This window comes from Trichechus manatus, unplaced genomic scaffold (genome assembly GCF_000243295.1).
Source record: "Trichechus manatus latirostris isolate Lorelei unplaced genomic scaffold, TriManLat1.0 scaffold00327, whole genome shotgun sequence".
NCBI lineage: Eukaryota > Metazoa > Chordata > Mammalia > Sirenia > Trichechidae > Trichechus > Trichechus manatus.
Window position 1 is genome coordinate 565,371 of NW_004444263.1, and position 14,017 is coordinate 579,387.

Sequence of the window (14,017 nt, forward strand, 5' to 3'; positions counted from 1 at the left end):
TGGAAAGGGACAAGGAATGTGGACAAAGGAATGGGAAGGGAAAGAGGAGGGGTGGCATGAAAAAGAGAGAAGGCAAGCCCAGGTTCAGCAGCGGGAGATGAGAACACTGACAGGAAAAAATCAAGGAAAGAGAGACAGTGAAGCAGAGGAGGAGAAAGGGAAAAATACAAAAGAAGCAAGAAACCAATAAAATGAACAAAGAATCCAAACAAAACCCACTGCCATCGAGTCGATTCTAACTCATAGCGACCGACAGGACAGAGCAGAACTGCCCCATACGGTGCCCAAGGCTGTAAATCTTTAAAGAAGCAGAGTGCCCCATCTTTCTCCCGTGGAGCAGCTGGTGGGTTTGAACCATTGACCTTTTGGTTAGCAGCTGAGCGCTTGACCATTGCACCACCAGGGCTCCCTGAACAAAGAATAAACGGTCAAAAAGAGAAAGTGATAACTCGTGGTGGGGGTAGAGAGCAAAGAAAGGCAGGAAAGAAGTCTAGAGGAAGGGAGGGACAATGGGGTCAGGGATGACAGAGAAACCAAAGGCAGGGATCCTGAGGACAGAAAACAGGGAAGTGGTGGCACAAAGAAAACAGGACAAAAAAAAAAGACATGAGGGTCCAGGATAGAAATAGGCTGATGAACAGGAGTGGCCTGGCATGCTGAGGTGGCCTTCGATTGGGTGTGTGGCCTGAGGAATGGAGATCCACATGGGCCTGGAGGGCAGCAGCCCAGAGCCTGACCTGCCTTCCCCCACGGTACGTATACCCACTCGCCATGCCTCCTTCCCACCACCCTACTCCCTCAGTCAAGAGAGGCCCGGCTCCTAATTCACACCCAACTGCCAGCTGCCCCTTGCCACACAGCAAAGGTGAAACCCACCACACTCCAGAGCCTCCAGTCTGAGATGCCAGCACTTCAAGCACTTTCCTCAGCTGGGGTCAAAAAGGAGAAAGAGCAACGGGAACAAGATGGGATCAAATCAGGGGAGAGCAGAAGGAAAGGGCACTGTAAATGGGGAAAGGAGCAAGGCACAAAGAACAGGCATGTTTACTATGGACCAGGCATTGAGAACATCATCTCGTTTATCCTCATATTTGGCTTGAGTAGGTCGGAGTTTCCCATTTTATAGATGAGGAAACTAAGACTCAGAGTGGTTGTTATGTACCAAAGACATTCACTAATAAAAGGCAAGGCAGGGAATCCAATTCAGGTAATCTTTCTCCAAAATCCTTGTTCATGCATTACACTGCCTGGATAATGCTGGGATCAGCCCCAGGGACCCTGGGACAGGACGCGTCAGCTGAGCAGCCAGGGCTGCCCTCTGGAGGGAGGACAGGCCGAAATCCTGGGAGCCCCAGTTCCAGGTTGTCATAGTAACTCAGTCTGTTTTTACCCCAAACACAGTAATGGGCTGGGGGAGAGCCTGGCTGGACATGTGAGGTCCTTCAGGCTGGGCTTGTGGCCCAGGCGGCCCCTGTCCAGTCATCTGGGCTCCGAGCCCAGGCCCAGCCAACACCCTCCAGCTGACCCAGGACCCTTTTGCAGGGTCAAGCCTGAGGCGCTGCTGGCCAGGCATCCCCACAGGTTGGGGATGACACTTGGCTCCTCACCCTTTTCCTGCTCCCCTTCACCATAATCAGAATGCACAGCCTGTTCTGCCAGACCTGCTCACGTCCTTTCCTTTCACCTGGACTCTCAAGTCTGTCTCCTCCAGCTCTGGGCTAAGAGGGTACCCCCCAACATCCCCCTTCCCTCCCAAATACTACCCCCTTCTCCACTGTGGTCCCCCGCTTCCTGAGCTCAGGGCCCTCTGGCCCCAGCTCATGTTGTTTGTTCGAGCTGTTCACCCTAGAAAGCGAGGGGAGGGAAGGGAACCTGCTCTAGAGCAGGGGACCCAGAGAGGCTGTTCACCCTGAAGGGCGTGGGGCCCCGTCCCTCCTGTTTACTCAGACACATTCCGGAGATCAGTATCTCCTGATTTATCAAACCATGAGACATCCCCGCACCCCATGATCCCCTGCTAGACACAGACATACCCATATTGCAGGAGCAGGGGCAAGGGGACGACATAAAGTTTGTGATCCCACAACCAATCCACCCGAGCCAGCTGTGTCTTCAGTACTTGGTTCTTTGATGCTGGCCCCTATAAAAAACACCTTCCCCCAAACTCCCCAACCCCAGCAGGAAGGCAACCACCATTCCTTCAACTCCCTCTAAATTGTTTATTTAATAATAAAAAAGAAGATACGCACACACATAAACCTGATCTCCCCCCACCACCCCTCCTTTACTCCCAGTAACTAACTCCGAAATGTAAAACTTCCCTTGTCCCACCTGGGGACTCAATTCCCATCCCTCAAACAGACAAATAAAAGGATAAAAAGTATGCAGGAGCCCACCCCCAAACTTAAGCTCATTTAATGCCCTCAAAGGAGGAAGCAGGGACTGAGTGTCCACCGAAATGAGAGGGGGTGAGAGGAGAGGTGAATCCCCTACCTCCGAATAAGTGCTTGACCCTCATATCCTGTCTTTCCTCGACAGATTGCCCCACGCCCCGGGAGCAGGGAAATGAGCAATATTCCCACTTGGTCACCCCTAGTCCCCACTCCCCAATTTGAAGTCAGTGTGAGTTGTCGAGGTCAGGGGTGACTGAGGTAGAGGGGTTGGTGGGAGGCCTGGTGGGCCTGGCTGCCTGCAGGAGCTGGCAAGGGGCCCCTCGTGGTATTGCTGGGGGTTGGGGACGGCTGCTTTCGGAGTGAGGGGGGCACCGTGGAGGTCTTGATGTGAATCACCCTGGTGTCCATGACCTCGCACTCGATCTGCATCATCTCCTCATAGTCCCCTGTGGCCCCCCGGCCCGACAGGGTCTCTGTGAGAAGGGGAAAGTCAGGAGTGACATACAGAGGAGGGGCCAGGAAAGTAGAGGTGTGCAGGGAGGAAAGGAAAGGGCAAGGAGAAGGCGGCTCCATGTGGGGAGTTGAAGGGGACAGCAGGGATGGAGTTTGGTGCAGCGAGAAAGAAAGAAAATGACATAGATAAGAGTGGGGTCACAGGGGTGAGGAAGTCAAGAGGAAAATAGGAAGTGAGAGTCTGGCAAGTTCCCAGCCTGCTCCCCTCTGCCCAGCCACCTACCCAAGCACCCTGGGCAAAGGAAGACCAGCACCTCCATCTTCCTCCCATCAAAGTCTCCTGAATTGTTTTTCTCTCCACCCATTTCCTGCTTCTTCTCACCTATGAGTTTAGCACTTCTCTGGGATGTTCCACTCCTCTCCCTAATTCTCCTCCTCAGTTCCCCATGCTGGATCTCCCCATCTGGACTTCCCCTTTCCTCAATTTGAGTAACCCTCTCATACCCTGCAGGGAACGAATTACCATTGGGGGCCATGGCGGGCATCACCAGGGACATCTTAGGCCGAGAGGTCTTATTGTGGCTGATGGCTGGGAGCAGCAAGTGATCCTGGGAAATAGAGGGGCCAGGCCAGGAGAATGGAGGAAAAGATACCAACAGGTTCCCTGGCCCTACTCTACACCGTCCCTCTGAAGACAGACTGCTGGGCAACACAGGAGAATGTAGATAGGGCAGGGAGAAGTCTCACCCTTCGGAAGGAGACAACATAAAATGTGTCTTCCCGCCGGTCAATTGCATCCAGGAACTCCGGCTGGGAACGGTCTGGGTGGCGATACAGCTGCAGTTGGCCCACAGAACCCCTAGGCAGGTGGGAAACAGGATTTGGGAGGATCTAAGCCCAGGGCCCAGTTCCCACTAGGGGCAGGGGGAAGAGGATGAGAGAAAAAGAGACAAGAGGCCCCAGAGAATAAGAGAGCATAATCCCACAGGTGGAACAGCAGGGAGCACAGGATAGCTCCTAGGGGCACAGCTCTTTAGAGTGGAGCCTCAGTTAACCAACAAGCACCCTCTTCCTGTACTCACCTTTCTGGGGGCCCTGGGGGTTGAGTGGGGACTGCCTTAACTGGAGGCAACTTCTTCCATAGCTGAGACTTCTGGAAGGAGAGGTATCTAAGGATTTGGAGAGGGTAAAGGGAAAAGGGAAAGAGACAGACAGCCCCTGGAAGCTGATGTCACCTCACATCCACCCCACCACTTACCCCAAACAATCCCTCACACCTCCACAACAAGATACCCACTCAAAATCCGCAGGACATTTAGCCCTCGTCTTCATGTGCCCATCCTTGTACCAGCCCCACCCCTCCTACCTGTCTCTCCTGGGCCCTCTGAGGGATCTTCCGCCTGCCTCTCTGGTGGCGCTGGACCCATCCACTCAACTCATCCGCAAGCCTGGGAAGGCAGAGGAAGGTTCATGCCACCATGCCAGGCCAAGACTCCCACTTTCCTTGCCCGCATACAGGAGTGAGACAAGAGGGCAAGGAGAGCTGGTGCTTCAGCACACGAGGACAGCCAGGCCATCTGTGGAGGGGCCTCGAGGAGGGAGGGAAGCAGGCAGGGAGGGCAGGGGCAGAAACGCTCAGCCCCAGCCATAAATCCCCCACACCTCAGGGACTCAGTTCGGTTAAAGTGACGGCAATCAGAGGAAAGAAAGAGCTGGTCCAGGTCTCTCAGCAGCAGCTCCTTGGCACCCCCGGGGAAGGCTGTCAGGTTCCTGGAGTGAGACCAGGAGGAAGCAACGATCAGAGGCTGCCAGCACTCCCACAGTGACAGACAACAAAGCAATGACAGCAAGAGAACAGCTCTGGCTCTCCCCAAAAAGAAAGGGCACCCCCAAAGGAGAGGGGGCCCTCGTTCTCTCCTCACCTAAAACTGGGTCGGCCTGCAGGGCTGGGCTGGGGCTCCTCAGGCCCCTGCGAGGAGCCCTGTACGGGTGCGACTCCAAGAGCTGGCTCTTGCTCTGAGAACTCCAGCAGGTGTCTCCGGGGCCGAGGTTCCTCCCCACTCACTCGAGGAGAGGCTGGAACCGATGGAGGCTCACTGATGCTGTGGAAGAAGGACAAAGCACAAGGAGGAATCCCCGCTTTAGAGAGCGTCTGGGTAAGAACGAGGGCTCTGCAGGCAGACTGCCTGGACCCCAGTCTGCTCTACAAGCCTGTCTTTCATCTGTAATACGGGAATGAGAACAGTACCTACCTCACAGAGCCAAGACACATGAGAAAAGGAGAACCCTTAAGTTACAGCCTAGAACTCACTTTAAGTGCTTAAGTCAATATTTTTATCAACATCAGCACCATCATCTCCTCCAGGACGTACAATTTACGAAATGATGGAGCAAGAAGGGGCTAGCCAGAGACACCATCGGTGCCAAGGTGACCACAACCGTCTGTGTGTGCGTGGAATGAGTGACTCGACAAAGCAGGCAAACAGGCGCTGCAAGGGTGGGCTCCACCACAGAAGGTTCTGGGGTGGTGGGGTGGGTCTCACCTGACAGGCCCAAAGTTGAAGGCAATGAAGAGAAGGAAGATCATGATGCAAACCACCTTCCTGTTTCCAGACCCCAACTTGAGCTCGCTGTTCTAAGGTGCAAAGAAAGAGACAAGGAGGGTGAGGCATCCCAAGGAAGCCCGTATTGCTGCTGGCCTCCCATGGACAGACCAGCCTTACCTTAGCCAGCAGGGCCTCGAGCTGCCGGCGGAGGGTAGCATTCTCCCGACGCAGCTGCTGGTTGTCGGCCAGCACTGCCTGCAACCTCGCCTCCAGCCCCTGCAGATACTCTTTCTTCTTCCTGCGGGACTGGCAGGCCGACTCCCGGTTCTTAATCATCCGCTGCTGCCGCTTCAGCAGCTTTGCCTACACAACCAGGAGATCAAAAAGAGAATGAAAGATGGGTAGGAGAGGGGGACCATGCCTCCAATTCCAGGGACTGGCCACCCAAAGCTAACATGGGCCCTTCCCCTGCCTTACAACCCCCACCTATAAAGCCAGAAAGGAGTTTTTCCTCTCTACAAAAGCAGTCCAGAGTAGGAATCCTTCTCTCAATCACTCCCTGCTCCTGTTCCTCAAAGCTGGGAGAAGTTAGACTGCAGGAGGAACTTCCTCCATTCTGGTAGAACCTTGGTTCCTTTCCTTGGTGGGTTTCCTTCTTCTGAGTCTTCCTTTCTAAAGTCCAAAGTTTAATCTTGCTATAATTAAAGAATTCTTCACCTGGTTTTCCCCTAGGAGGCAGCTTCTCCCCCTCCCCAACTATTGTCTCAACGATAATACAGTGTGACTTCCCTGCCTTTGCTCTACTGAGGACCACCCCCATTTCGCCATCTGTAGTGATAGCAAATCTGAGGACCCTAAAACTTCACGGGGTTGATGTTCATATATAAACAGGGGTCCACATCTTATAGGTCAACTGCCTCACTTTTTGTTCCTAGTTCTCAGCTCCCTTTTTTCACAGTTCTCTCCCATGACAAACTTCTCTCTTTTCTTCCTATTACCAACTCTGCCCTTCTCCTCCCCAATAGTTACATCCACTTCCGGTGGGCAGGAGTTCCCAGGCATAGGAGCTGGGACAATACTCTTCCTCTCAGGTCGTGGAGCAGGAGGGGTTGGCCCCTCAGGCTGGACTCGAATAGCACCCTGGATAAGGACAACTGGGGACACTGGAGCAACAGAACAGGAGAGAGAGGTCAGAGAGCCATGAGTCAGGCAGGGCTCTTGTGTCCACACCCATACCTGAGCACCTAAGGGCTAGAAGCCTTAGAAGCTGTGAGCTCCCTGAGAAGACCCATCCAGCCCCTCTCCTTCTCTCCTTCTTCAGTACCCGGGGGTGGCTGGACGAGGTGCTGCAGAAGGACAGTGGTGCTAGGAGGCACAGCTCTGGGTGGCAGTGGGACGGTGGTTATCATCACAGGTTTGGGCTGCAGTGGTGGCTTCCGTGTGGACAGGGCTTTGCCTACAGGAAAGTGAGAGGAAGGAAGAAAGCAAGGAAGATCAGGACTACAGGCCTCTTGCCAGGGACCCCAGGTGGCCGGAGGCCCAATTACCTGAGGAGCCATCAGGGGATGGGCCCATGCTGATCTGGACAGCTCCAAATGGGGAGGTCGGGACATCCTGCAGGAGGCACCCTGGAGGGACTGGGGACTCTGTCTTCACTTCCAGTACCTCCTCTCCTAGGAGTGCCTACGTGGGGCATTCCAGAGAGATGTTAGCCAGGAGTGGCAAGGAGAAGGAGCTAAAGAAGAGAAAGCTCTCATACCCCTGAGAGTCAGAGAAGCTCACTGGAGTGCCTGCAGCGGGAGGAAGGGAAGTTGATGCTCACCTGGTTGGGGGAGTCTGCTGAGAGCAGGGAAGCCTCGGAGTTGATGGAGGAAGAAGGAGAGACAGGCTCTATCTTGGTCTGTACATCTGTGGGCAGGGAGTGGGGTGGGGGGGCGAAAGCATGAGACAAACAACTGGCTAGCAGATAAACGCTGAAGGGAAAGAGGATTAAGATGGGAAAATGGGAGACAGTCATTTCTCCTTAAATGACCCTTCCTGTTACTAACCCTACTCTTCTCCTCTGTAATACTTACATCCACCTCAGGTGGGCAGGAGTTTAAATCCCTAAAATATACCATTCTGGCCCGAGGCACGCAATCCAGACGAAGAAGACATTCAGCTGCTAATCTGCTGGCTCTCCTCCTACTTCTTTGCCTAACATTTTCCTTTCTCCTTCAATGGCTCCTCTGATTTTTCTCAACACTGCTCAACTTTCCTCAGGCTATCTTAGCCTTCTGCCTGTCCCTGTCGTCCTCAGAGACCTAGTCCAATCACATAGAGGAGGATCAAGCAGGAGGAATCTCCAGCATTCATATGGGCCCAAATTCCTATCCTCCTGGATTTCCATCTCATCTTATCTATTAGGGATTGAATTATGTCCCCCTAAAAGATATACTGAAGTCCTAACTTCTGTACCTATAAATGTGATCTTGTTTGTGGAAATGCAGTTTTTCTTTTGTTACCAGTTGGGTCAAATGAGGTCATACAGGAGTAGCATGGGTCCTAACCCTAATTCATTCTGAGTAGTGTCTTACAAAAAGGGAGTGACAGACAGGGGGAATATAAATGTCATGTGACAACAGGCAGGTGCATCTATAAGCAGCAAAGGAACAAAGGATTGCCACAGCCCCTGGAAACTAGGAGAGAGGCCCACAGAAGAGGCTGAAACAGCTGAGACCCTGATTTGGACCTCTAGCCTTCAGAACTGTAAGAAAAATAAGTTTCTGTTCCTTAAAACTGCCCACTTGTGGTATTTTCTCATGGCAGCCCTGGGACACTGAGCCACTATCCCAATGCTGTTATCACCCCTCCATCCTGGACTGCTCACCTTGTCAGCCTCCCAGACACCTAATCTCAAAGCCCAGTCACCTGTGAGCCTGCATGGTCTCTGTTCAGATTATCTTAAAAAACTTGTTGATCGCTCCATGAAAACCAACGTTAGGCTCCATGTGAGTGAAACAAAACCCATGTGAGAGCCAGATTCAGCCCAAAGCTCACCAGTCAGTCACCACCTCTGGTTCACACCACTCATTTTGGTAATTACATGGTCAACTAATATTGCTACTTTATAATTTCAACTCAATTTACATTTTTGAATAGGTAATACAGTCCTACGATACAAAATTCCAAAGGTACAAAAAGGAATTCAGTCAAAAGTGAATCTCCTTCTCTTTTCTGTTCCCCAGTCACCCATGTCCCCTCCTCTCCAGAGGTGACCACTATTAGAACTATTTAACCATAACATGTTACAACCCTCACAAGACTCTCCAAAAGCAAGGATTATACCTTATGTTTCATGTCTAGCAAAGTGATAAATACAGACCCTCAAAAAAATACCTAAATTGCAGTCGAGCTGATTCCAACTCATGGTGACCCTATGTGTTATAGAGCAGAACTGCTCTATAGTGTTTTCTTGGCTGTAATATTAATGAAAGCAGACCACCAGGTCTTTTCTTCCACAGTGCCACTGGATGGGTGTACTATACTTCTCCACTCCTATGTTCTAGGAGCCCTGGTGGTACAGTAGTTAAAGGGCTTGGCTGCCAACCAAAAGGTTGCTAGTTCGAACCCACCAGCTGCTCCACGGGAGAAAGATGCCGCAGTCTGCCTCTGTAAAGATTACAGCCCCGATCCAGGTGAGATGCCTCCTGATATGGACTGAAATGTGTCCCCCAAAACATGTGCTGGAATCCTAACTCCTATACATATGGATATAATCCTACTTGGAAATGGGGTTTGCTTGGTTATGTTAATGAGGGCCTATCAGTGTAGAATGTGTCCTAAACCTAATCACTCCCGAGTTACAAAAAGCAGTATAGACAGAGAGACAACCAAGCACAAACAGGACAAGATAGATGCCACGCCATGTGAAGATCATGAAGGAACTGAGGAATGATGGAAGAGACAAGGATCTTCCCCCAGAGCTGACAGAGAGAGAGAGTGCCTTCCCCTAGAGCTGTTGCCCTGAATTCAGACTTCTAGCCTCCTGAACTGTGAGAAAATAAATTTCTGTTTCTTAAAGCCACCCACTTGTGGCATTTCTGTTACAGCACCACTAGGAAACTAAGACACCCCCTTTTATAAACTTTCATGGAACACCCTGATGAGCTCTACCCTAGAGATACCACACCTGTCCTGACTGATACTTGTCTTTCTCCTCTACCACCAACCCCCCTGCCCCCCCACCCTACTACACTGCAAAATTCAAGTCAGCATGGTGTCACTTCTTGTTCACCTTTGCATCCCCAGCACCCTGTCCAGTACCTGGCATGGAGTAGGTGCTCAATCCAATGTTTACTGACACAAGAGAAAATAAACTTGAGAACGCTTTTAAAGAGTATAAGTAACGTTAATTGTAGAATCTATGAGTTGGGTATATGGTATTCCACCTTTTCTGTACATCTGGAAATTTTTATAATAAAATGCTGGGGGTGGGGTGGGGGGGGGAGTAACATAAATGATATGCCCTAAATTTTGTTCCTAAGTTTTAAAAAAAATGCAAAATCGTAAGAAGTTAAATCACACAACAGGATACTAGGAAAAAGAAAAATCATCTCCATCTCCTCAATACTGCCCTTGCTGTGGTTTCCTAAATTTCTTCCTCTCCCTCCTGGCCTCTTTTTGGTTATCTGCCATTTCCCCTCCCTCCACCTTTTCCTCTCTGTCCTGCTGCCCCCATCTACACACATACACACACACATACACTCTCACTCCACCTTGGTCAAGACTAGGAGACTAGGGATAGTGGCAGGCTGTTATTACCTGAGGGATCATCAGAGGTAGGGCCCACATTGATCTGGACGGTTCCAAATGGGGATGTTGGACCATCTCCCAGGAGGCAGAATGGGGGTGCTAAGGACTCTGTCTTCACATCCAGCACCTCCCCTACACCAGGGGTCTGGGTGAGAGTAGGGGTAGGGCAGGAGGCAGAAAGAAGGGGGGAAAAAAAAAAACAAGAGAGGTGTTGAGAGTCAGAGCAAGAACAAAAGCTTCAGTGCTTACAAATCACCACTTGTTCAACATTCTGGTTTGAATGGTACGGAGCATCTCCCTAAGCTATCTCTGGTCCCTTATTCTCTCTTTCTACTCTATTTGTGGGAGGGTTGAAGTCTCAAGATTTCAAATATTGCCTTAGAGTAGGCACCCTGGCAAGAAGCAGTTCCAGAATTTTCAGCAATTAACAACTCTCTTCTTCCCAGCCCCACCACTGCTACTCATATCTCTGTATATTGAAAAGACTCTGTTTACACTTTTAGACAGAATGGAGATGTGAAGGCATCACAGAAACAGCAAAGGCAAGGAAGAAGAGCACCTCACCCTGTGGACTCACAGCACACAAATCATTTCATCAGTACCTATGGGTGAAGGGTATGGAGCAGAGTCCCTGCCACAGAGAGCAAGTACAAGGACAGGGCTTTCTCACCTGGCTGGAGGGCTCTGTGGAGAGACGTGATGATTCAGAACTGAGGGAGGAGGAAGAGCAGGGGGAGGATGGTTCAGACTTCACCTGAAGATCTGAAAAAAAAGGGGTTAGAAAATAACCAGAAAGCAGAGCCTGAGAAGAGTCCAGAAAGTGTCCAAGGGCATGGGGGTGGGAATTCCCCCACTAGAAAAAGGGGAAAGGAACAAACCTAAGGGATTAAAGGGGAGAAGAGTGCATGGTAATTACAGAGAGGTGGTGTGAGGATACAGGGAATTATATATTTCATAGTTCCTGGGAAACGGTGAGAAGATGAGGGTTTCTGGAAGGATGAGGAAACCACAAAGGATGTTCTACCTGGGAAGAGAGGAAGGGGGTCCCATGGAGGTTCAGGGGGACTAGCATCCATCCCCACGTCCAGGGAGCTGCTGTCAAACTGAAAAAGGGAAGGAATCAGAGCGGAAGAATGTGAGAAAGAAGGAGTGGCTTCAGATGAGACCTAGCCTGGGGATGAGTCCCGGTTCTAGGCCCACTCCCACCCACCAAGGGTTAGAGACAAGGCTGGGGGATCAATACCGGGACATCCTGCTCCAGGCAACGGAAGAGCTGCGTCTGCTCCTCGGCCACTTCATCCAGGCCAGTATACAGGGTACAGTCTGCAAAGGGTGAGGAGCGTCTAGGGGTCGTCCAGTGGCCCAGCCTACAGATAGGCACACAAGCCCCCGCCCATCCCTCATTGGCTCGGCCCTGCCAGACCCACCGCCCGCCCACTTGAAAAGTGATACAGCCATAGAGCTTCTGTTCCTCCTTCCCCGACTCCGGAACAACTCAGTGTTCCAGCAGCGAATGGAGGTCTTCCCCGACTCCCACAGCCCTCGAACGCACAGCGAGCCCCCCTGCTCCGCCCTCCCTTAGATGGTGGATTCCGTATTTGCCCAGCCTTCCTCTTCGGGCTTCCGCTTCCTTCCCGTGTGCCTCAGGGGCACGGTTTGCCACAGCCCCCTCCCATCCCCGAGCCCTCACTCCGCAGACCCCAGTCCTCCGGGTTCAGCAGGTTGTCCGTGAAGAAACGCGTCGGGTCGGCAATCTCGCTGAGGAGCATTAGCTCCGCCATCTTTCCCCCCCACCCCCCAACCATCAGACGGTGCCCAAGGCCCGCCTTTCCCCGTCGTAACTAATCAGTTGACTCTTGAAAAAAAAAGGGCGTCCCGAAAGCTCTACCGACCATTAAGAGACCGGGGTGCTGAGCACATGGATCAATAGACGAGGTGGCTGTACAGGCCCGGCCAATAGGAGCACGGCAGAAGGCGGGCGGCGGTTCCACCGTACCCGGGTGTAAAATTTGCGCATGCGCCAAACCGGTCCCAGCGATAAAAAGCCTCTTGGGAGCTGTAGTCCTCAGGATTTAAAGATCCGCCCTTTCCCTCAACCATTCCTAAGTTTTTAAGTTCAGACAGCTACCTAGACGTTGGAAATTGACAAGCAACACCCCTTCCCCCCGCCACACACACAAATGAAGCACACGTAACCATATAAAAATTTAAAAAGGTAAAGAGGTGCAACGAGACCACTGCTATCTCCTCTAGGAAGACAGAAGCTGGGAATGGGATATGGGGTGAAACCCTCCCTCTAAGCCCCCCAAAAATCTCACAGCACAGACCACAAGTCACAGGTTTCTGTCTCTTTTAAGGTTGAACCTTTAATCAGCCGAACATCTTGCGTAGACCCTGAGCCAGCCCAGCATCCTGTTTCTTCCCCTGAATGACCACCTTTTCCAGCTCCTCTTGAGCTGCCCGGTTCTTTGGGTCTATCACCAACACCTTCTTGAGGTCATCAGTTGCTTTTTCCAGGTTCCCAAGGGCAGCTTGGGCAACCCCCCTTCGGTACAAGGCCTTCAAATGGCCAGGGTCTCGCTCCAGCACCCTGTCACAGCTCTGGACTGCCAACTGGGGCTGCCCTAGCAGCAGCTGACAGGCAGCCAGATTGGCATGAAGGGCAGTGCGTTCTGGAGGGCCAGGTGGGGGTAAAGTCAGCAGCAGCCTAAGAGCCCGTCCATAGCACCGGGCAGCCCCCTCAGGGTTCCCAGCTCGAAATAATTCTGTGCCTTGAGCACGTTCTTCCCTAGCCAGAGCCTCCTTTTCGCTGGCCTCCAGCTCCCAAGAGTCCCGGCCCTGAGTGAAGGAGGCCAGTGTGAGCCTGACAGGAGGTCCAGGGTGCCCAGGGATCTGAAGCTCTGCCTCCTCACCTTGACACATGGACTCCAAACATTTCTCTAAGAGCTCTCCCCAAGTTTCCTCCCTCCACGGCCCTATCCCCAAAGTTAGCTCTGTCCAGCCCTCTGGCAGTCCTGACCCAAAAGGAAACCCCAAAACCAGTACCCGGCAGCGGGAGCCCAGCTTGGGTTTATCCAATCCTTGGCCGCTGATTACTATCTTCTTGATGAAGCTCCCATCAGGACAGTGCCAGAGATTAGAAGCTTGAAAGGGCTCTGGCAGCTCACTGGCTGATCCATGAGACCTATCAGAGTCTCCTTCAAGTTCAGCGGCCAGTTTTTCAGTCCCTTGAGGATTCTCGAGAATTTGACTGATCGGATCTGGGCCCAGCTCAAGGATTTCAGTAGGAGGGTCTCTGGGCTGCTGCCTAATCTGAGTAGTTGAACCAAGATTCTCCCGGGAGTTCTTTTTCCATTGTTCTTGCGGTTGTGAGGTGTCCTTCTCTCCCTCTGGATTGCCTGGTGGCATCTCCATTTGGCCGTCTGGTCCCTTCCACCATGGGCGGGTAGTTTTAGTCGAAGAGGGTGGGACCAGATTCAGGTCAGCAGCTGAAGAGAAAATCAAAACAATGCCAATTGCAAAATTCTTATTTAGATTCCTCTCTCGCCCATCCCTCTCAGAACCAGGCCCCCGGTGCTGAAAGTCCCCCACCCACTCACCCCCAAATTCTCTGCCCTATTCGAGCCTCCGTTGCACCACGACCTTATCTAAAACCATAAATTCCACAATTCCCCGCGTTGTTCAGGTACCCGCCCCAACTACGGAAAGCCAATAGGATAAAAAAACACACGAGAGGCCGAAGCGCCTCTCCGGTGGCAATAACCGGGCCATTCGAAATATGTCTCCTTCCGAAGCTAAGTGCTCACTGAATACGGTCCTCAGAGTATTGCC

At 52.0% G+C, this 14,017-nt stretch overlaps 2 protein-coding genes across 2 annotated transcripts; both read right to left on the bottom strand.

The window, feature by feature from the left end:
* Nucleotides 1-2,205: 2,205 nt before the first annotated feature.
* Nucleotides 2,206-11,993, bottom strand: ATF6B (activating transcription factor 6 beta). Its single transcript, XM_012559832.1, has 18 exons — nucleotides 11,877-11,993; nucleotides 11,430-11,509; nucleotides 11,211-11,289; nucleotides 10,857-10,948; nucleotides 10,196-10,331; nucleotides 7,215-7,300; nucleotides 6,940-7,075; nucleotides 6,717-6,848; nucleotides 6,422-6,555; nucleotides 5,570-5,755; nucleotides 5,390-5,481; nucleotides 4,769-4,948; nucleotides 4,509-4,616; nucleotides 4,213-4,294; nucleotides 3,929-3,999; nucleotides 3,594-3,705; nucleotides 3,370-3,454; nucleotides 2,206-2,866 (listed from the first exon to the last, which is right to left on the bottom strand). The coding sequence occupies exons 1-18, from the start codon at nucleotides 11,989-11,991 to the stop codon at nucleotides 2,637-2,639; spliced, it is 2,136 nt and encodes a 711-aa protein (XP_012415286.1). The 5' UTR covers nucleotides 11,992-11,993; the 3' UTR covers nucleotides 2,206-2,636.
* A 539-nt stretch (nucleotides 11,994-12,532) lies between these two features.
* FKBPL (FKBP prolyl isomerase like) lies at nucleotides 12,533-13,843 on the bottom strand. The gene is made up of 2 exons (XM_004390778.3): nucleotides 13,786-13,843; nucleotides 12,533-13,674 (listed from the first exon to the last, which is right to left on the bottom strand). Exon 2 carries the CDS (start codon nucleotides 13,598-13,600, stop codon nucleotides 12,557-12,559), a length of 1,044 nt encoding a protein of 347 aa, XP_004390835.1. The 5' UTR covers nucleotides 13,601-13,674; nucleotides 13,786-13,843; the 3' UTR covers nucleotides 12,533-12,556.
* Between the last annotated feature and the right edge of the window lie 174 nt (nucleotides 13,844-14,017).

Excerpts from the sequence above, each read along its gene's own strand:
- ATF6B (XM_012559832.1), bottom strand. The coding sequence starts at position 11,991 with ATGGTTGGGGGGTGGGGGGGAAAGATGGCGGAGCTAATGCTCCTCAGC. Across the intron at positions 7,301-10,195 it reads TACCTCTGATGATCCCTCAG|ATGTACAGACCAAGATAGAG; the intron begins GTAATAACAGCC and ends CCCTGCCCACAG. Across the intron at positions 6,849-6,939 it reads ATCCCCTGATGGCTCCTCAG|GCAAAGCCCTGTCCACACGG; the intron begins GTAATTGGGCCT and ends ACTTTCCTGTAG.
- FKBPL (XM_004390778.3), bottom strand. The coding sequence starts at position 13,600 with ATGGAGATGCCACCAGGCAATCCAGAGGGAGAGAAGGACACCTCACAA.